The following is a 23,371-nucleotide window of genomic DNA, read 5'->3' as shown; positions in this document are numbered from 1 at the left end:
CAAATTGGTACATGGTTTTCAAGACAGAATAATATCCAGTGTTGGACCGGGTTAAGGAAACAGGCACGCTCACCAATTTTTGGTAATGAATTCCAGAAGATAATTTGGTAGTCTATAACAAATATTTTAACTTTATTTCTAAAAGATTATCTTAGAAATACATGTATAAAATGGATAACATTTAAAAAATGTCTACCATAACGTTATTTGTAACTTCAAAAGAATTCAAGCCACTAAAAGACGTATAGCTAACCATTGGTTTAAAAAGTTACACACAGCCTAACAGATAACTATGAGAAGATTAAAAAAATTACTTAAAAATGATGCTCAGTACATATGACTTAGTGAAAAAGTGTTACATAAAGAATATACTGTGACTCCAACTGGTCAAATTCACACACATATATACACATACATACAAACATATACATGCACATGCGTATCTGCACATCTGTGTGTACATATGTGTATGAGACTGAATGTTTGTGTCTCTCCCCTAAATTCTTGTGTTGTATCCCTTCCCCTCAACTGTATTTGGAGATAGGGTCTGTGAGGCAATGAAGGTGAAAATGAGGTCATATGCATGGAATCTTAATCCACTAGGGCTGGTGCCCTTATAGAAGAGGAAGAGACACCAGTGCTCTCTTCACCATGTGAGGCTACCACACGAAGGTGGCCCTTGGCAAGCGAGGGAAAGAGCCCTCACCAGGAATGGAATCGGTCAGCACTTTGACACTGGCCCAGCCCCCAGAACTGTGAGAAGATAGGGTTCTGCTGTTTAAACCGCCCCGTCTGTGGTATTTTGTCACGGCAGCCTGAGCAGACTAAGACAACATGCATGTGGGGTGTATGGCAGTGATAAATCAAAATGTCTAATTACAGGCTGTATCCGGGGGCTGAGATTATGGGTGACTTACACATTCTATTACATTCCTTATACAAGAAAGCAAAAGTGTTTTAACTGGAGGAAAAAAAGAGCATTTAAAAAATTGAAATAGCTCCCTTTCTTTTATTTGATTCAGACTATGCTTTTACCTGATTACAAATGCAGTATCGTGGTTCATTGGGGTCGTAAGTCCAATCAACCTGACTGTTTGAATCGGATTCTGGTACCACTGTTGTCTGTTGAGACATCTCTTGGACGACGGCTGATGAAGAAGAACACGATGACAGAGAGGAGGAGGAGGAGGAGGAGGAGGACTGCTGATTTGAAGACTTGTTGTTGTTTCTGAAAGCACAGTATCAGATCTATTTGCTCAGCATCCAAAAGAAATTATGTGACAGTAACTCCTAAGTGAGTGGTATGACATGAAATATCAAATGTATAAATTAACATTTAACGCAAAGTTAAACTAACCTGATAAACATATTTGAAAGCATAATTGTTGAGAGCAACAAAGAGCAATTATCTTTCATAACCGTTTTCTTTTTTTTTTTATATTTTTTTTGTTTTCTGGAGAATAAAGATATTAAAAAAACTCAGCATATCTTGGTTTTTAAAATAATTTTTTAATCAGTTACTACGTAGCACTGACTTAAATTATAGGTAATAGTTTTAAGAATTAATATCAGTTATGGCTACCTTAGAGACATTCTTTGTATTTTTTTTTTAATTTTTTTTTTTAACGTTTATTTATTTTTGAGACAGAGAGAGATAGAGCATGAACGGGGGAGGGGCAGAGAGAGAGGGAGACACAGAATCTGAAACAGGCTCCAGGCTCTGAGCTGTCAGCACAGAGCCCGACGCGGGGCTCAAACTCACGGACCGTGAGATCATGACCTGAGCCGAAGCCGGCCGCTTAACCGACTGAGCCACCCAGGCGCCCCATTCTTTGTATTTTTAAGCCAAGTGAATACTCTTCATCAAAATCTAAAATACAAATACACATCCCAAAAAGTGTCCTTCTTAATGCCCATCACCTGTTTAACCGCCCCCCCTCCTCCCCTCCAGCAATCCCGTTTGCTCTCACTTTTTGGGATGAGCACTGGGTGGCATATGTAAGAGATGAATCACTGGGTTCCACTCCTGAAGCCAGACTGCACTGTATGTTAACTAACTTGAATTTAAATAAAAAAATGTATATACAAATACACAAAAGCATTTGATGAAAATGATCATGACCATCTGTCAATATGTGAATACTTACCTGTGTTAGAGAGGAAACAGAGTGTTAAAATTCACAAGCAATTTACTATTATTTATATGCTAAAATTAAATTTTAAAAATAGGGAAATCTATCATCGGCAGTTATAATAAATTTGGGTCACTAAGATGAATTATTTTTTAGGATATCTAGCACTTTTGTGTTGATTCTACATTGATCATTCTTTTAGAGATTTACCCACAGAAAATAGAATACATTTAAAAATAAATTATGACGCAATTACTAGGTAACCTATTCTTCTGGCCTACCATTCAGAACTTCCATGATGGCGGAACACCTACCAAACGCAGACACCTGGGACAGGTGGCGCCGAATGCTGTTAAGTTTTCATATTTAAAATTCAGACAATCTTCCTTAGAGTCTCATACACTCAATCTAGAGATATTTTCATAATTTCAGTTTTGGGGGCATAAGACCAAGAATGAAGGAAGATAATTTACTTTTAATAAAAGTGAATAATTTTATTCAAAAAAACTCCCAGGATAAAATTTGTGTCTCATGCATTAATTTACATTGAAACACATGATAAAATAAGGGATCATAGATGAAAAAAGTTCCATAAAATGGTTTATCCTAGGGAACGAAAGAAAGTAAACAGAAGTCATTTATACCCAATGTAAGACTTTAGAAAGATTAAAGACACTTAACGTCTTCTAAAGACTTTACTCCTCCAAAGTAGGGCAGTGTGGATGAAAATGTCATGTCTCCCTGCTTCCCTACAGGTCACCCTGATCCTTTATATGCTACCTGTGTTTAATATACGGAAGCCCAGCTGGGTACCAAGTAGCCTGCATACTTAGTAAAGGCATGGGGCTACTGTAATGATCAAACTTACTTGCTCTTTCTCCCGCTCCGTGAGTCGGCTGCTGATGAACCGGCGTTCTGTGTTAATGTAGTCATGAGTGCTGAAGATGATGAATAGCCAGCTGTTTCTCTGGGCATTGAAAATTCTTTTCCCAGCTGAAAGTCATTATTCTTAAACGCTTCATAACTGGCTTTTAGACTTGATGTTCTTCGTCCCTCTTTCATCTTAAATAGACATTCATGGAGAATATTAATAAACATAAGTATGCAGACTTTCTTTTTCAGTCCTACTAGTTATAATATTATGTTGGTTATCCAGTATTATTTTGTTTAAGCCATTATTTTCATCACTGTAATTTAAGCTACTTTATGTAAAGATTTAAAATCAGTTTTTACACAGTTAGGAGGTGACTATAGAGTGGGCAACTTAATTTGGAATATATTAATTTGGCAATCTAAGTCCTGAGGCTATTGAAGAAACCCCGAAACCAGCAGAGAGAACAGAGTGCTCTCCTAGCAGGTGCTGTGGCTCACTGTCAAGACTATGCACATCATGAGCAATTACTGGGTGAAGGGCTCTGCATGAGATCGCACGAAACTATTTTTCACTTTTCATTATCAATCAGGTAAATTAATGCATATTCATTTCATTAAATATTCATATCAGATACCATAAAACCATGATTTAAAAGTGGAACTACACAACGCAAAAAAACTCTTTCTGTTCACATCTAGTTGTTTCTATTCAAGTTTGCCAATGATTCAGACAAAATGTACCTATTTCCAAACCTCTTCCTTTTTACCTGAGCTGTGGCTTGAACGGCTTGAGCTGCGGCCATGGTAATTGCCCCTGCACCAGTTCCTGAAGATAATGAGCCAATGTTATAGGATGCCAGAGGTTGGGAGGAATTCACGTTGTAAGCATTGTTGGAAGAGGCTGTAGAATTGTTATTTCGACACCCTATGTAGAATTAAAGAAGAAATAAGAATGGTTGGAGAGAACATAATGTTAGTGAGCTTAAAATACATTATTTCCCAGTACAGATATAATCGTTAAATTTAACATTTTCACGCCACTATAAAATTTTCATGTTCCATTTTTCCTTTTTCTTCTTTTCCCACATGTGGACTTTAACCAAGTAAAAAATCTGTAAACTTCGTTAATCCCGAACGCTTTAATTTCCCCTTATTTTAACAGAAACAAAAAGCAAAATTCATATTTAAGATAATAAACTTACCTAGTGTATTTTCCTTAGATGCATCTGATGTAAGGGTAGATAGAAGAGCTTCAGATTTAAACTTCTTTTCAGGAATATGATCTGTTGTTGTATGGTGAGAAGTCAGATTATATTTCCTTTCTGAATATAAAGAAAGAATCTGTGTGTTTTTAAACTTTAAAGAACTATGGACAAGGCATCATACTTCCATCCAGTTATAAACAAGTACAGCTATGTTCTGAGTTCTTCACAGAATACACAACAGTCTGTTTTCTTAGAGGACAGGATAAGAAGAACTCTCTGTGTCACCTATTTCATTAAGAGTAGACTTCTCACAAAAAAAAAAAAAAAAAAAAAAAAAAGAGGAGACTTCTCACACAAATCAAAAAAACCCACAAAACTTCAGTAGCAAAGTACTGCAGATAACCCACGATTCACCATGGTTTCACATATAACATGAGAGGAACTTTGTTTTCAAAACTCTACAATTTTGAACAGTTTTCAGTCAACCCTTCTTTCATTCAAATTGATCTGTCACAAAATGCACTGATACAGTCTTCTAGCAAGCTAACATCCAACCAAGCATTCATTTACTCACTAGCCCACCAATCATTTGAGACCTTCTTATATGCCAAAGTAGGTTAAGCACTGGACAAGCAAGGATGAAAAACAAAACAAAACAACAAAAACAAAGAGCCTACCATCAAGTAGTTATCATTTGCCTTGGGTTTTAACACTCTCTAGAGAGAGTCAGGTGTCTGCATATGGAAGTATATACTGCTATTAATACCATACATTTGTCCTCCAAGTATTCCAGGAAAAGCAAACTCTCTACTCCCAAATCAAATATACTTTTTTCCCAAATGAAGAAGGTAAGTCCACCAGGAACTATAATGAAAAAGTAGATCTCACAAAAGAAAAGGAAGGGAATTTTCCCCCCCTCAGTTGATGGCATAGAGCCAGTTAAAAAGAATATACAGGTAATATAATGAGTTTTTAATTTTAGCTGCCCTAAACCAAACTTACTTTCCACTGGAGTATGTGAATGAGCATGGTGATTGTTCACTGGCTGTGAGGGAGTATCTAATTCCAAAGATCCTAAAAAAAAGGCACAGAGATACAACTCCATTAAATGTCAACACAAAAATTTACAGGTCAATCAACTAAAGGCACTATGTACCCTTACCCAGCAAAGGACTGGCAAGTTCTATGCATACGCCTGTATCATTTTAGTTAAGCACATTAGAGAATCACCACTTCCAGTTTCACCCTGAGCCAATTTCATCCTCCCTCTAAACAATACATAATCCACTTCTTAATATTCACCTTAAGTACAAAACAGCTCAAGGCATGCTAATGTCTAATTGGGGAATTCAGGACAGTGGGTACCACGTAAGTGGATGAATGGATATCATAAGTCCATTACCGATAATATCTGAAAAACTCAAACTAATTATACTGGATAGAAGAAGACCTTTCAATGGGAGATCCTACAGTATTAGGTGATGGGGCATTTGTACATGAAAGAAAATTCTTTGATCATTAAAATGACACATGATAGTAAAGACTTCCTGAAAGAAGTTAGGCACAGAATCTCTACTGCCAAGCATTAACATGCTTTTAAAGAAATATTCTGGGTTTATCTTGATCCCTTGAGATGAAATCATGGCAGGGCACAGGGTGGAGCAGATTTTAGAACTTGATCTGGTTTAGTTCCATATGTCTGTGTCCTTACAGAGGATGCATAATTAACCTTCCTGCAGTACTGAATAGGCATGAATTACTGTTATTCACAGCTACTGTCAGCATTTCAAAAAAAAATTAGAGCAGTTGTATTTTATTTTGTCTCAAAATACAATTCTCAAATAGGATTTCCTTGGAATAAAAGTATCACAAATAAATCAGACGATCATCTAAAGTGACAGATCTACTTTTGAATACAAAAATGCACTACGGATACCAAGATGGATTCATGACTGGTTGTTTCCCTATTCTAGGGAGCATGTGTATGAAAGAGAGAGAGAGAGAGAGAGAGAGAGTGTGTGTGTGTATAATATATATACATACATACATGTATACATACATACATATATAAACACATCACCTAATACCATAAATAAATTTTTCATCAGTGTGTAGAAATAGGTACATGTTCTTGCTGTTGAAATGAACCAAGAAAAAAAAAAGTAATAAACAAGTAAATTATAGCAGGAGATCAAGTCGAACCTTGCAAAGAAATATTAAAATGGCTTCTTATGAATAAGAAAAAGTTTAAGAAGGACTTACTTGAGAAAGAGGAAGTGTTTTGGAACTAATTAAAATCTTTCTTACTGAGGGAAAAAACCTTAAGGCAGTTCTTAGGAAGAAAAAAGAAAAATTTTCCTCAAAGTTAAAGTGTATCCAACAGGCAGGGCAAAGTCAATACATTTAAAGACAGACGGTTAACCTGTATCTAGATGGTTCTATTTCTTTAAATCTTTGTTCTTACCCCTCAACTTACTAATATATATATGCATATTAAAAAATGGAATGACTTAATATGTGATTTTAATAAAGAGAGAGTGTATGATATCCTGTATCCTCTCTCTCAGCATCCATAACCCAAACGTTCTAACTGCTAGAGTCCACGCCTGTCCGACCCAGGTGCCACCATCCACAGAAGCGCGGGATCTGAGAAGTCCCCGTGGGATAAGTGTCTCCTTAGTGATTCGCACATGGACTGTCCGACATTGATGGAAAACTGTAAATTTTACTTACGCCTCTCTAATATTTCTGTAATTCCAGCATTATCAGCTTCCAGCTCCATCTTAAACTTAGCCAGTTCCTGATCCAGCTTTCTCAAGTGTCGATCTACCTGTTTCAAAGAAGATCAAAGATAACCACCAAAATTTGGGACACTATTAAAGTGTCAGCTTAATGAGGAAAACTGAACCTTTTTTCTTTTAGTGAATCCGCTTAGTATCCTTGAGCAAGTCAATCAACCTACACCTCAGCTTTTTAATCTATGAAATGAGGGTGCTAGACAAAATAATCTCTCAAGTCTCCCTTAATAATGTGAAGTTTTAAGAAACTAAAATCACAATTTGTTAGAAAACATTCAGAAGAGGTGGGATATGAAACTAAAGCAAAACTGGTATTTGGGACTTGAGGGGAGAGGAAGTGCAGGAGGGTTGGTAACTTTTTATAGTATCCCCTGGGATTACTTTCAACCTAATCTCCTACTTATAATAAGGTCATCCACACTGCCATCCTATAATAACTGTTATTTAGAATGAAGAATGAAAGATCCTTGTCTATAAACAAAGACGCTCCTATATTCTATACATACATTTCTCGAAGGCAGAAAATTAAACCATTATACTTGTAAACATTGATGTAAAGGGTTGAAACAAAGGGAGTTTTTAGCCAGAAAACTCTATTCCCCAAAGAGCCTGGTTAAAATGGTTTTATTGTAATACTACTGTCCTTGTTAAGGTAGCAAATTTTTTCATTCACCTAGAGATCTTTTGACTGATTTCAGAAAACTATATGATACCTCCAACTAGCAGCAAGTCTTAATTTCTTAAGGTTAATATTAAAAATTTTTTCAATACTTTTTCAAATTTACTACTTTGAAGTGAAACAAAGAAAACACAAATTTTTTGAAAAATGCTGTTATATTCTTGACAACACCTTTTTTCAAACTCCAGATTCCCAATGGATCATTGTTAAATAATTTAAGAGTGACTTTCTGACAAGTATCAAGAGGTCTATGATACATCATGAGGGCAAACAAATTAAATAAGAATGAAATAACGTGTACCTAAAATGAAGGAGATGGGGAGAAAAGTAGCAAAAGATAATTTGTTTGTGTCAGACGCCACATAACGTGCCTGGTGCATCAGATGCTCTTCTGTCTTTTCTAGCCCTTGGTCTGATCTTCTGACATAGGTTTTTACTGTCTCCATTTCATAAGTGAAGAAACTAAGACTTAGAGGGTTTAAGTAAGATAGCCAAAGGCAACAGTTAATGCCTTATGGAAAAGGAACTTAACTCTGACCTATTTGTAATAAATTGTACTTCACCATCTATACCTAACATTGCCCTCTGAACTTCTGTATGCAGCACCCAACTGTTTATTAACTCAGAATAAGAGAATTCAAATAGAAAAATAAGAATATCTCCTTATTATTTATATTTTGTATATTAGCAGCACCCATTGGGGTATTGGTTAGTGACTTTTCAATATTTTAAAACCCAATTTTTCCCTCCATCTTCACACACAAGTCATTTTTCAGAGCCTGGTAGAGACTGTCCTCGCAATATTTAAAATCCTATAGAGTCTCATATTACAGACAGTTGCTCCTATTCAAAGAACATGCAGGTAATTGAGCATTCTTTAATGGAACCTCCCATCCAACAATAATGTGTGAACACAGACCTCAGTTATTCAAAAATACATCTTACATTGTCAAAATGTAATCTTAAGGGAAGTCAGAAAAAATACTCATATTTAAATTCCAAGAACACTCAATGCAATGAAAATACTCCACCAACTTTATTAACTACAATCATACTACTAATGAATACTGCATTCCTATTATGTGCTTAATTAGCACTGGGTTAAATGGCAGACACATGAAAAATGAGAGAGAATCCCTGCCTTCATAGGAATTACAATTTAGCTGACAAATCAAGATTTCTGTAAGATGTTTAACATAATGTTTTAAAATATGTATCTCCTAGATGTAGCAAATAAGCAAAAGCTGGAAAAGGATCAGAAGAAATACATTAAAATATATATATATAAAATATATATATAAATTTATATATATATATAAAATATATATATATATATTAAAAACACTGGGCTGTGGTAGACATAAAGGAGGTATAAATGAGTTAGAGGGTCAAGAATGTATCATCTTTGAAGGGATGGAAAGAATGAATAGACACAGAAAGACAAAGGATTCTAAGAAAAAAAAATAAAAAGTAAAGAACAGTGTGGCCTGTAACAGGTATGTACAGTATAGACAGGTAGAATATTAGAATCTTGGCTGGGAAGATGGCGCCAGAGTGAGATGGCGACGCCATGGACCCTCCCCTAACTCCTTCCACCCCTGCATCTAATAACTGTTTCGATGCATTAAAGATAGTACTGATAAGGGTTATTATACATGAGAACATGGAAAATGATGGACTTTTCCAGTACTAGCAGCTCAGAAAAAGCAGCAGAATCCCACGATTTCATAATTCTAAAAACCAAATACATAATTAAAATAAACAAACACAGAAAAGCCTAAACCACATTGTAGTAGGCAGGCAGCTTTGGAAGATAACTTCCAATCATTCCTACCACCTGAAAGGTAAAAAAAGATTATGAACAGATGAATATTATAAGCAATCAGTAGGCAATGAGAATTAATTTGTCTCAGATTCACCGCTGATGTACTAAATCGAACTAAAGTTAGAAAGTTGACCACAGATTTAACTTAAGCTATAAAGCACCAGAGTACTTAAATGGTATTAAAACAGCCACAGAAAGAACACCGAACTTGACTGAAAGCCGTGGACTGCATGTCCTCTACCCTCACGATTCTGCATGGGTAGAGCACCTGTTCTGGCAGATCACCATAATGGCCCCATAGGTATCAGGCAAAGCAAGAACCTAAATTACCCCACTCCTCCACACACATCTGACCTCATAAGATTGATTGATAGTAGTAAAGAGGGTCCTACGCCAACTGAGAGACATTTTCCATTAACCACAGCTTTCTAACACAAGGCTGACCATGGAGTCTAATTATTTGATTTGCTCCCCATTTAATGTCAATAAATAACAGCAGCAAAATCTTCCTTACTCTATAGCCCCAAATCATATCTGATAACCCCAAATGTAATTCCTTTAATTTTAAATCAATAACCTTTTTTCTGACTTCTTGAGAGCCAAAGGAAATTCTGTCAACATTATTTGTTAACATATTGATGATCACAAAGAGATTTAAGTCACACTTGGCCCCTCTGCATGAAACAAAAAAATCCTCATACTTGAACATTTTTGCATAGAACTGTAATCATTTATTCTTTCTCTTTTGACTCCCAGTTTTCCAATATTCAAATTTTAAGATGTGTCACTGATGGACCCAAACTGAACGAAATACAGCATTTTAAAAAGCTTCTGCGTGATTTATGGCTTCTAATACCATGCCATTCTAAAATTTAAATGTCTAGCTTGCCCTTTTAGAAAGAGCACAAGTTAGTATATAAAGTTCTAAGTTGAAATTCATGACAATGAGAGATAAATTTCTAACTGTGAAAAGATCTGGTAACAGTGAATAAAGAGGGTAAATTGGAGAAGAAAAAGGAGTCGTGATGGCAAATTATTTCTCTGACAAGTCATGAAAATGATTCTCCACATCTCTGAATTTTATTTAAAATAGGTGAAAATTTGACCCATCTTTAGGCTGAATCAAATATTTGAGGCCTAAGCACATAAACTACATCTAATCTTTCTTAAAGACAATGAGGATAGGAGACAAATCAAAAGGTCAAACTTACACAATATATTTCCTTAATTAGAGTATCAGATGAAGAATTCTCAAATTTATAGGTAAAATGTAGACCTGAAATATAATCATCTCAGGAACAGGCCAGGATATAAAAAAGAAGCAAGTTCAAGGGTACTGAGCAATGTTAAGAGACTGCTAAAATCATTCAAGCATTAACTAAAAGCTCAAATTCTATCAGAGTGTACACAAATCAACTTTATTAGGTATTGTAATGTAATACAGCCTTATGACAGTGACATCTGACTGAGAAACACAAATAAGTGTTTAATGACTATGAGCATCAGGATTCTAGAAGGAATTTATTTTAATAGGACAGCTTTTTGTTGTTGTTCATTTCACTAAGACAACTACTGAAATGAATTTTCAGTTTGTTCTACAGAACCTCTAATTCCACCAATCTCTTCATTTGTGGATATTTATGCAGTCTCGTTTCTTTTCTTAATAAAGGAAAGTAACAGTATAGGGCTACTTCTAGATATTAAAAGTTTACTACTGACTTTAAAAGTAAATAAAGTATCTCAAAAATTAATAATACAATCAAATACCATGCTATATAAAACACTGAGGGGCAAATCAAATACAATTATATACTAAATTATTGTACATTAAAATCTGTAAATATACGCTTACTTGAAATTACCACAATAACACAATGTTTAAGCAAAGGCATGCAGACAATCTCCTCTAAGGTATACCTCACTCCTGTTTAAGGTGGCCTCCTGCTGCTTTCAGAAGAAAAAACACACAGCTTGCATTGGCTTACAGGAGGACCTTGCCTGTGGTGGCTCCTGCCTGCCTCCTCTGAATACCTTTCTTACATACACCAACTACACTGGCCTCTTTCTGATTGGACCGGCCAAGCCCTTTTCCCCCTCAGACTTGACGCGTGGTACATCATCTACATCATCTGCCCGAAATGTGCTTTCTGAAGCTCCCTTCCCATGGCTGGCTCCTTCTCGTTTTCCAAGTACTACCTCAAATGTCACCTACTAAGACTACACTCATCCTGGTGACATTCTTAACAGCCTCCCCTAGTAATTCATTCTTCATCCCTCTTTCCACAATGTTTATTTCCTTCACAGCACTTACCAAAATCTAATCTTTATTTGATACTATGCCTATATTCATTGCTTGTCTGTCATTACTGCCCACTATACCAATGACTGCTCATAGCTGGAGCTCTACAAATATTTGCTGAATGAATGAAAGTTACTCTCTCCCACTATGCAGAAGTGTATAAATAGAGGTACCTCTGTTTACTGGATAAATGATCTATGAATGAAAATTGCTGTAAGTTTACATTTATACTGTGCCCTATCCACTCACCTTTGAAGTATTTAGCTCCCTAAGCTCTCAAGTGTTAAATGTTATAGGAATTTAATTCCTCTTTCCTTTTTTTTTTTTTTCCCTCTTTCCTATTTATAAAGACTTTCACCTGGATACTTACTGTTGATATTTTGGGGAATATAACCAATTTAAGATAGTAAATTCATTTAATAACTTCCCTATGAACAAGGCAATAATTCCCTTACGTTCAACTGCAATTACCTGCAAAAGTACACTTACCCTCAAGTGTAAAGTGCTCAAATTCCACACGCCACTCTGGCAAAGTGGTGCAGCAACACAGAGCACAAGTATTCCAAGGAGGCTATTGTTTTTTAACATTTTATAATGACTTATTTGTGATAAGTGATACTCATTTTTTCATTTACATTAATAATATCATATTACCAAATAAATTTTCCTCTTACACAAATTTCATTTTAAAATTTACTTAGTAAATAGATGTACAGATGATATGAACACTCTAAAAGCCTGGAGGGTAGGATGCGAATATTAAGGTCTGGGAAACACTGGATTAGATCACCTCCGAAGTCTTTGTCCTTGTGCTCACCATTCATCGAATCTGTTGTGCCAGGCTCTGAGGGTAGAGAATGACTACAAACCTTATGTACCCTCAAGGGCCCTGGCTAGGAGATCTAATATTTTTTATTTTACGAAAATAATATTGTCATAATTTTCAATTGTCAAGGCCTAATAGTGTTTAATAAACGTTTTCATACTTTAAAAGGAATCTCTTTAAAAGCAAAGGTACTGAAAATAGTCAAAAATTATTAATGTACAACTATAAAGTGAAAGGTATTTAAATAAAACATGTACCTCATAATAAGTTTTTTATATTTTTAAAAAAATGCCCCTTTTGCTGAAGGCATATCTATAAATCCTGTTTTAGAACTTTCAAAATGAGCTTATGTATCAGAGATAGAAATCTATCTAAACTGAAGACACTAAAAAAATTGAGAGCAATTTAAAGAGAGGGATGCCAAAAAGATGTGAGCAAAGACATAGATCATGAGATTGAATGTGTGGTCTGCTAAACGATTCTATAAAGGAAACTAAACTCACTTGAATTATATTACTTTCATTTCTCTTGGTTTAAAGCCATACTTTGACAAGAGGTGGCTATTTGCCTACCCATGTTTGGCACAGCAGCCTGTGTTTGTCCGTCAAAACCAAGCCAAACTTAGCATATACTAAAATGTGACTCTGTTACCTTCTGAGAAAATGTCACTCAACTGCCATATCTGATACAACAAACTGAACACCACTAAACTCTAGCCACTAAACTCATAATGTGGGAGTCACGTTAGTGCCTTTTCGTCTCCATTAAATAATTTAGGCAATCTTGTTCAACAAATGTTTACTGAGAAATAACTACGCTAGAGTCTGAAAACACTAAAAGATTTTTTAAAGACATAGTTCTTGACATTTATAGTAGGGAAGACACACATACAAGTAAAAGGTAAATAAATAATTATTTAATTCAAGTAATAATAAAACCATGGGAATAACAATATTTAGAGGTCAGTATGATTCTGTTGAGGGTAAGGTAAGGCCCAAACTGTTAATTACCTACTCAATAGCCTCCTTCCTTACTGATAGAACCCCAATTGTGCTCCAAGGGTAGCAATGTACCCTGTTAAGCAACATTTCTCGGCCTCCCTTGCAGCTAGAAGGAGTCAAGAAGATAAGCAGGAATCAGTGGGTAAGATTTCCAGGCTCCTTTAAAGGAGCTGACTGAATTGCAAAATACGCCCTTTTGAGTAACCCCCACAGCAATTCTTCTACCTGTCCAGAAAAGAGGAGGAACAGATCAGAAGCAGCCTGGGACAACAAAGATGTTGGGGTTGCCACACAGCCCCTGGCCTGCCTCCTCCAACAGTTATTATACACGAGAGGAAAATAAATCTTTTGTTTAAATCACTCTTGTTGTGGGGTGCCTGGGTGGCTCAGTCAGTTGAGCATCCGACTTCGGCTCAGGTCATGATCTCACGGTTCATGAGTTTGGGCCCCGCATCAGGCTCTGTGCTGCCCTCTCAGAGCCTGGAGCCTGCTTCGGATTCTGTGTCTCCCTCTCTCTCTGCTCCTCCCCCACACGCGCCCTCTCTCTGCCTCTCAAAAATAAAGAAAACTAATTAAAAAAAATTTTTTTTTTAATCACTCTTGTTGACTTTCCTAAGTGGTCAAATCTCATGTCCTAGATATAAATGACACAGATATCAATATTAAGGCGATTTTAATAAAGAGACTGCATGTGGAGGATTATGAAAGATGGAGAAAGTTTCCTAAGCAAAGACGAAAGGAAAAGCATGCCAGTCATTTGCTGTTGTTAAAGTTCTTGAATGACGGCAGGCTGTAGAATTGGAGAGGAAGGGGTAATGAGAGATGCTTAGAAAATAAAAACGAACACGACATAGTGATCAACTAAATGTGGGGAGGCCAGGGACGAGGAGGAGGCTAGGATAACTTTTGGTATTCCAATGTGAATAACTGGAAGATCAGTGGTTCTTCTGAGAGAAGTTGAAGGGGAGACTAAGAGTTAAGATTGAATACACTGAGCTCCAGGGCCCGGAATTCTCAGGTAAGATGAATAGGCTCAGAAGAGAAGTCTGAGCTTGGGGAATCATTCATGTACAATTGCTAAAACTAAGAGAACACACAGAAAATTAATGGAGAGATTTCTCAACTTGGGTTGTGTGTGGGGCAGGGGATAAAACTGGCATTTGAGAGATCAGTTCTTCACCATGTGTCATTTGGTCTTTCTGGCCTCTGGAGTTGGGCAGAAGAAGGGAAGAGAGTTACCTCTACGTGAGAACTACTTGAATACAGTAAGAAAGAATGCAGGTCAAGGACAGAGTCCTGAGGAACAGCAACCGTTATGAGTGACACCCATGGAGACTGAGGAAGGTCAGAAAGATGGAAGGATGATAATAGACAATTAAGTCTCAAAGAAGAATGGATTTTTATATTAGAGATGTCACAATAGCCTGAAACAGCAATTTAATATGGAGTGCTAAAATAGGAAGGAAGCAAAAGGGGGAGAGGAAAAGAAAAGTCACAAAAAGAAAAGGCAGAAGGAGGACAGAGAAAGGAAGGGGAGAGGAAGGAAAGAAAGAAGAAAAGACAAGACAAAAGGCAGTTCTGGAAATACTGGGAGACTGGAGAAAAACCAGGTGCAACTTGGCAGAGCTGAAAGGGAAACAGTGGCTCCAAGAAAGTGCACAATTCCAGTTTGAGAAATAAGATGGAGTGAATCTTTAAAGAAGTGAGCGCCTACTATCTGCCCAGCTAACAGCATTTATATACATATGTGCAAATCTATCTGTAAGGCACAAATTAAGACTGCTATTTTACAGAACAGGAAACCAAGGTTCTGGGATTAAATACTTTTTCCAAAGTCCCACTGTCAGTGACGTGGCTGAACTCATGTCTGTATGGATCCATTATGGGCACTTGCTTTTTATTACATTTTGTTCAGTTTATCACATCACCTTCAATTACCTCACTCCCTACCCTAAATAATCTATCCCCCTCAAAGAATTTACTAGGTTTTATTTTCATTCTTTGTTTATCCATTATCTCTGAGTGAAATGCTTTCCCCTCAATACCACACCTAATCCAGGCCCCTCAGCCTCTGAATAAATTCTGTTCAACACTCATCTCATAACCTCTAAGAAATTAACAATAACTCTACTGTGAGTTAGTTCAGCCCTTTATCAGATATTTATCTTTAACTGCATTAATCTTTATTTGTTACACTGTTTCTGTACAGGCTCTTCACTTTAGTTTGTGGGCACATCTTCCCAACTAGTTTACCAACACCTTGAGGACACAAGCCATTTATAGTATTTACTTTTTACTCCTTCGTTATAACCCCAGGTAAAACTCCATTATACGAAGCACAAGAGTAGATAAACAGTGTGGTTCATAAATAATATATAAATACATACACAGAAAAACACACATATTTAAAAAGGACATATTTATATTATACATATTTTTCTAAGTGTATGAAGTATTTTTTAAACATACAAAAAGTACTAAAATAACAAAATATAAACCAAGAATACAGCCAAAGATCTATATGATTTAAAAAGAAGGTAGTCTCCAAATAAAGACTGACACATATAATCATTAAATATGAGGACGATGTTACCAAACAACTTCCTCTTGGATTCAAATATAAATGTCTTTTTCTATGTCCATATGTATATAATTCAAGACCAAAACAATTAAGAACCTTTTTTTTTTTCAATTCCATAGTAAATCAAGCTACCATTTGTTCTACCTTTCTTTAGGCAGTATATCTTTCATGAAATTATTTTCAGAATTATTTTCAGAACTGTATGAACAAAAGAGCCTAGGTTATTTACACCAGTAAAACTTTCTACTATATGAGAACAACAAAACATTTTCTATAGCTTCACAGGACAAATGTTTGCTAGTTTTGCATAAACATTTACAATGTGCACCATGTGTGGTATGTAACTTTTATCTTGTGTCTTGCTCACCAACAACATTGATGTTTACATACACTTGTTCAGTAATAAGATGGCATCCAGGTAAGATTACAAAAATACGGTGTGAAATCTATATGCTAAAGTAGACCATAAGTGACCACTTATTTCTTTTTAGCTTTAATTTGCTTTGAGGCAGAACCAGAAATGAGTATTTCCTAAAGGATGTATTTTAGAAGCTGCTTAACATAAAAGAGAGCACCATAATTATACCAGTTTGAGAAATACTGCTTCTGTCTTCTTAGTGATTTCAATCTTTCACAAGTGCTGCTACTGCAAAAAAGAACCTTTTTTTAAAGTTTAATTGAGTGTTTCCCATTTCTGCCACCTGAGCCAGTCGTTGAGTGCTATCTATTGACATCACTTAATAGATAGTTGAGTACTATCTGTTAACACTGACTTCAAATAATTCTCTTCTTCATTTAATCAGGCTACCAAAAAGTCTTGTCAGCACAGTAGTCTTACATGTATTTTACCACGGAAACAATCTCAAGAGGATTTACAGGGAAGTAAATACACTACCTTAAAATAAGGATTAGTAAAATAAATTTAAACATCAATTCTTGTTGAAAAAAAAAAAGTTTAACATCGTATAAAATCTTATAGCAAAGTAAATTCGGCTAAAATGTAAGGTTCTAGACCTGTTAACTAAAACTGCAGACTCTCTTTTCTGCAAAGAAACCAAAAATGGACACTAAAACCTCAAATTAAATGGGATCAAGAAAACAATACCTCAAATTTAGTCTGCTCTTCCTATTAACATTCAAGCCAATGAAACTTAAAACATAATCCATAATGTAAATACTATAGCACAGCATTCACATTAATTTTACTTACCAAGTCATATATCTGGTTTGCCAGCTGTACCTTCTCATCTGCATCTTCCAAAGCTTTATAGTAATCCTGAATAAAAACATTTTCATTTTAAGAACAAATTAATAACTTAAAAATATATGCAGTTAGGACATAAAACTGCATTTTCATTATCATACCCTGTATTCAATGTCAGTCAACCTACATTAGCAATAAAAACCCAGTTAAGGATAGGATGGGGATGGGGTAGGATTAGAAATTTTATACAATGGTCAAGAATCAAAGGAAGATGCTAAGTATTCCTAAAAAAGATATAAGTAAAATTAAATACTATTCCAAGTCTAGCCTCTAAACTAGTAAAAGTTATGTGAACTAATGAATACTCTTTTTCTTTCAAAGAAAACGTTACAATTTATCTAATTTATACTCTCCATTTTTAAATTTTTTAAATAAAAGTATAAATATTGAAAATATTCTGACCTGCATGTCTCTATTTTCCAATTGTTCTGGAACTCTCAGGGGTTTTTTTGTTTGTTTTTAATTTGAGAGAGACAGTGAGAGCGCAAGAGTGGGGGAGAAGGGCAGAGGAAGAAAGAGAGACAATCTTAAGCAGCTCAGTGAGGAGCCTGACAAGGGGCTCGATCCCACGACCCTGGGATAATGACCTGAGCAGAAATAGAGAATAGGACACTTAACCGACTGAGCCACCCAGGTGTCTCAGAACTCTCTTAAGCTAAGTATTAATTCCTACAATTCCTACAATGTCAATCTATACTTTAGATTTCTCCCTCATATAAAGCAAATCATTTAAAAACATAGAAACCATGGACTTTTAGACTTTTAAGGGTATATCCAAGCTGCAGTGCACCAAAAACTTAATAGGTTAAAGGAATAATAACTGACTTGGTGTTGCCCATTTGACCCTTGAATATGGCGGGGTTGGGATGCCAACCCCCCTGCAGTTGAAAATCCACATAGAACTTCTGACTCCCCAAAAGCTTACCTACTAACAGTCAACTGTTGACTGGAAGCATTTACTGATAACATAAACAGGAGATTAATGCATGTTTTGCACAAGCATTATATTCTGTATTCCTACAATAAAGTAAACTAGAGGAAAAAATGTTATTCAGAATATACTTTTACGGTACTGTTCTGTATTTGTCAAAAAAAAAAAAAAAATCCAGGTATAAAGTGGACCCATTGATACAAACCCATGTTGTTCAAGGGTCAACTGTATATGTGATGTCTATACTCATACACACCTGGGTCTCCAGGTATCCTCCCAGTCAGGACCAATTCTGTTACAGATTCTAATTTATTTTCTCCTAACAGAAATAATCTTCCTCCCATGTGGCAAAATAAGTAACACAATACACGAAATTTGTAGCTTTCAAATTTCTTTCTCAGTTTATCTTTGATCAATTCTATGAAGGATGGGGATGAAGGAGCCATTATTATTAGAGATATTAAAGAACCTGTCCAATGTCACACAGCTAAACGGAGGTCACGACAAAACGTGGGTCTTTTATGTAGTTCTTCCAATGTATCCCAAATACACTAGGTCATACATTTAAAGCAAACCTTGGGAGGAGATCTGATACTCATTCTAATCTGGAAGAGACCTGAGAGTACTATAAAATTAACAAAAACTCAAGGAATTCTGTATTTCTAGGCCCAATTCATACAGAGTTTTAAATAAAAGATTTTTTAAGGATCTTCTCAACTCTTAAAATTCTGTTCTTCTGTGATTCCACCAACTCAGGTACCTAGCAATATGTAAAATATGCTTCAAGGTGTGCTATTTTTCATACCAGTTTTGGGGCCAAAATTAGAAGACAGTATTTTCATCTCTAAAGACAAGGTAACTTTAATTACCTGTAAACAGAATAAAACAAATTAAAAGAAAAAAACTGTACTTTTTATGATTCTGTAACTCTCTAAAAAAAGTTGCTAATTTTTATTGCCAAAAGTTATTAAAAATTCCTACACCTAGGGGTGCCTGGGTGGCTCAGTCGGTTAAAGCATCTGACTTCGGCTCAGGTCATAATCTCTCAGTCCGTGAGTTGGAGCCCCGTGTCGGGCTCTGTGCTGACAGCCCAGAGCCTGGAGCCTGCTTCGGATTCTGTGTCTCCCTCTCTCTCTGCCCCTCCCTGCTCATGCACTGTCTCTTTCTGTCTCAAAATAAATAAAAAAATTAAAAAAAATTCATACACCTAAAGCTCTAAACCACAACAAAATATTTAAATTTTAAAGAGCCACTGGTAACTTTCCCTCATTCTGAGATCCAGAAAACTATTTCATTTTAAAATATCTTTCTCAGAGAGTCCCAATATTTACTGATAAATCATCCAGAGTGTTGAACATACTTTTTTGATGGATGCCATTTGTTCTTCTCTCCACTCCGGTTTATTTTTTCTTTGCATTCATAAAGAATTCACTGACTCTTTGTTCTAGTTGATCCATTGCATCTATGACATAATAAAAACATTTCATATTTAGATGACCAAATTCATATACTGAATATACATGCTTTGATTTGGGGAAAGAAAAAAATATCTGACAACATACACTCTTTCACTTGGCCAATAACTTAAATATGTCATGCTTTGATTATGTAAATGCTTTACTTTAGAAAAAAATAACAATTTTCTCTACTGACAATTTATTTTTGTTATTTCAAAAATTTTCCAGTCATCAAAGGAGTCGACTACATAGGTAAGTTCTGTACGACAGTATTTCAATAGTACAGCCTTTGGATCAAAAGCTAATGGCATTAAATCAGCCAAATGTGCCAAAACACAATTTCTCATCGAAAGTACCACTAGAGGGGTGCTGGGTGGGTCAGTCGGTTAACCATCTGTCTTTGCCTCAGGTCACAACCTCACAGGTTTTTGGGTTGGAGCCTTGCATCAGGCTCAGTGAGACAGCTCAGAGCCTGGAGCCTGTTTCAGGTTCTGTGTCTCCCTCTCTCTGCCCCTCTCCTGCCAGCACTCTCTCTCTCTCTCTCTCTCAAAAATAAATAAACATTAAAAAAATTTTTTAAAAAGCACCAGTAGATAATCCTCCCATTTCTTTCTTTCTTTTTAAGTTTATTTATTCTGAGAGAGAACAAGTGTGTTGGGGGGGGGGGGGGAAGGGCAGAGAAAGAAAGAGAGAGAGTCAGTCTCAAGCAGGCCCCACACTGTCAGTGCAGAGCCTGACCAAAGTGGGGCTCGAACTCACAAACTGTGAGATCATAACCTGAGCCGAAACCAAGAGTTGGAGGCTTAACCAACTGAGCCCCCCAGGCACCCCTACATTTCTTTTAATAAGAAAAAGTAATAAAAAGATTTTAAACTCTCACTATATGCATTAAGCCCCCAATTGTCTCACATCATGACTGAAATAGAGGGTACAATCATTTATTCACTTCATACACTATATTATTTATTCTAGATGTTTTTCTCTAAGCCTATGCCAAGAATGGTCATCTCATTCCATGTCTGCTAAAAAAGGAAAAGTTAAAAAAAAAAAAAAAAAGGGAGGGGTGGAATCTGTTGCTATGTAAGTTGAGGAAAACCTTTTGGAGATTTTCAGGGCATAATAGGTTTTTAAAGATTCTAAGAAGTCTTGCAGTTAATTTTTTAAAAGAATTTTCCTTTGTCTAAGCATTTTCTAACTTCAAGTTAAAATAAATTTTGTGAGCAAGTCAAGAAATACACAATTCAGACTTCTATACTACAATCCACCAAATAAAAGAAAGCTTCCATATCTTATCACCTTGGATTAAGTGCGGCCACATGAAACTGACAAGAGGCTGAGAAAAGTATATTCATGAACAATGGTGCGGAAGGTGGAGAGCGGCAGAGAAACAAGCGAGGAAAAGTACAGGTCCTTAGCTACCTCAAGGAATGGTTGGTTTCTCTGATCTCTTTCCACAATACCCCTTTTCTCCCAATCATATCCCAAAACCCAGGTCTTCCTTCACCTCTACTTTTAAAAAAAACAAAAAAACATGGGCAGCATGAGAAACATTTCATGTGTATAGCCTAAACATCACTGGAATAAATGGGATCAAGAAACCTATTTTTTGAGGATACACCCCAGAAGGCCAGCCGGCCATTATTATCACTTATACAATTTAATTAAGGAATAGCTGAATTTCTCCAAAGCAGGAGAAACACCCAGCTATAAAGGTAACACCTAATTATATACTTAATTAAGTAACATATAATTCATTTCGCATTCTTAATTTGCAATATAGTATGTCTACAAGATAGTTAGAACAGCTATATTATACGCATTTCATAAAAGGGGAAAGTTCATGAGGTTCATTCAGAGCATGGTGGACATAAATTTTGTACTTAAGTGTAATGTTGCTCTAAGTATTTACCTTATCTCCAAAGACACTGATTCTTACTTTCTTTGAATTGTAAACCCTTTTTAGAAACTCCAGAAGAAAAAAAATGATCATATAAACCACATACTGCTCTGTGAAAGAACAAGGTTAATTTGGGAAAAAGTAACCAGACTACCAAGCTACCACTGATAGAAAAAAGTCAAAATTTTTATTACAGCAGATAAGAAGCTTTACAGTAAAATCTTATTTCCCTCACTTTGAGGAAAATATCATCCTGTTGACAATTGAGAATGTATCCTATAATGTGTAACTTTCCAAAATTTGACATTCCAAGTTCACCAGGGTCACTAAAGAACCACATTATCACCTATGCTTCTGTTTTCCGCTCTTGAAAATTTTTGAATAGAACGAACTTTAACAAAAGTATAAATGCTGAAATCTATGTTCCATACATAAGGGCTCAAGTCAAATCTTCTCAACATTTACAACCGATGTGCATTAAACAGGTATCTACGTCCTCACTGAAGGTACAGAAGCTTTTATTGCAGAGTCTCGAATTCGAGAAGAAACAGATACACGTGCCCTAATGCCTCCTTCTCTTGTAAAAGCAAGGAGAAAGTAGCGTGGAAAAGCAAGAGGCAAGATTAGGCACTGCCTTTTCTTTTTCACAACTCCTTATCCACTAGCCAGTGAGCCGGAGGAGAGTCAAATAGCGGAGGCGATGAAGTCGATGGCAGGGAAGTCTGGACTGAACGCGCGCGGCGAAGAAGTGGCAAAGCGCCGACTTACTCTGCCACCTGCAGGTCCATCTCCGCGCATCTCAGTGAAGCGGTCCCGCAGGTCCATTGGAAGCTGTTCAATCACTGTCCAAAGGGAGAGTCCGTCAGAGGGGCGGGGCCAACGGCGAAAGTACGCGCTGACGTCAGTGCGTGCGTGCGTGCGTGCGGGGGGGGGCCCGAAGGAGCCGGCAGCCCACAGCGAGGCTGCCAGTTACCGGTGAGAAAGAAACATCCCCCGCCTCCCCTCCCTCCCGGCCATCCCGCCTGCCCGTCCACTCGCGCTCTTGCCCGCCCGCAGGTCCCACAGACGGGCCCCTGCCAGCGCCGCCACTCACTTTCCAGATAGTCCTCTAGGTACAACATCGCGGCCCTTAGAGCTGGGGGAACGAGGGGGTCCAGGGGTTTATTTGTGTCACTCGCTGTCGCCGGAGTTTTGTCCCTTCCAATATGGCGCCTCCGCTAGCAGCACCCCGCTCAGCTTCGGCGGAAAAAAAAAAAAAAAAAAGAAAAAAAAAAAAACCACTTTGGCGCCTGACGGCGCTTGCCTCACTGCCGCCCGGAGCTGTCATTGGTTGGCTGAAGCAATGACGTAAGCGACCGGAGCCCGCCCCCGTGCCATTGTGGGAAGTGTAGTTTCATTCCCTCCCAGCAGTTATTAAACGTGCTGGCAGTTCCTCATGTAGAAACTACAAAACCATGCGTCCTTGCGAATGGAGCGCAACAGAATCTGAAATGCGGTGCCTATGTTTATTTGTTGATTTTTGCACAGGGGATGACGGGAGTTGTATGCGCCTGCAGAACACAACTAGGAACAACTTTTCACCTGTTCTTTACTGCTATGATTC

General features: G+C 36.8%; 1 protein-coding gene across 1 annotated transcript in view; it reads right to left on the bottom strand.

Annotated features, from left to right (window-relative positions):
• ING3 (inhibitor of growth family member 3) overlaps positions 1 to 23,029 on the bottom strand; it is a 28,675-nt gene extending 5,646 nt beyond the window's left edge. The window contains 11 exon segments of the mRNA XM_030308303.1: positions 1,036 to 1,228; positions 3,001 to 3,194; positions 3,773 to 3,930; positions 4,208 to 4,327; positions 5,213 to 5,284; positions 6,944 to 7,040; positions 17,430 to 17,495; positions 19,775 to 19,822; positions 19,824 to 19,876; positions 22,533 to 22,610; positions 22,862 to 23,029. Of these exon segments, the coding sequence (XP_030164163.1) occupies positions 1,036 to 1,228; positions 3,001 to 3,194; positions 3,773 to 3,930; positions 4,208 to 4,327; positions 5,213 to 5,284; positions 6,944 to 7,040; positions 17,430 to 17,495; positions 19,775 to 19,822; positions 19,824 to 19,876; positions 22,533 to 22,610; positions 22,862 to 22,889 (1,107 nt within the window). The 5' untranslated portion in view covers positions 22,890 to 23,029.
• Between the last annotated feature and the right edge of the window lie 342 nt (positions 23,030 to 23,371).

Source organism: Lynx canadensis, chromosome A2, assembly GCF_007474595.2.
Source record: "Lynx canadensis isolate LIC74 chromosome A2, mLynCan4.pri.v2, whole genome shotgun sequence".
Taxonomy (NCBI): Eukaryota; Metazoa; Chordata; class Mammalia; order Carnivora; family Felidae; genus Lynx; species Lynx canadensis.
The sequence above is the reverse complement of the archived record's forward strand: the minus strand, read 5'-3'. Positions and strand labels throughout refer to the sequence as shown.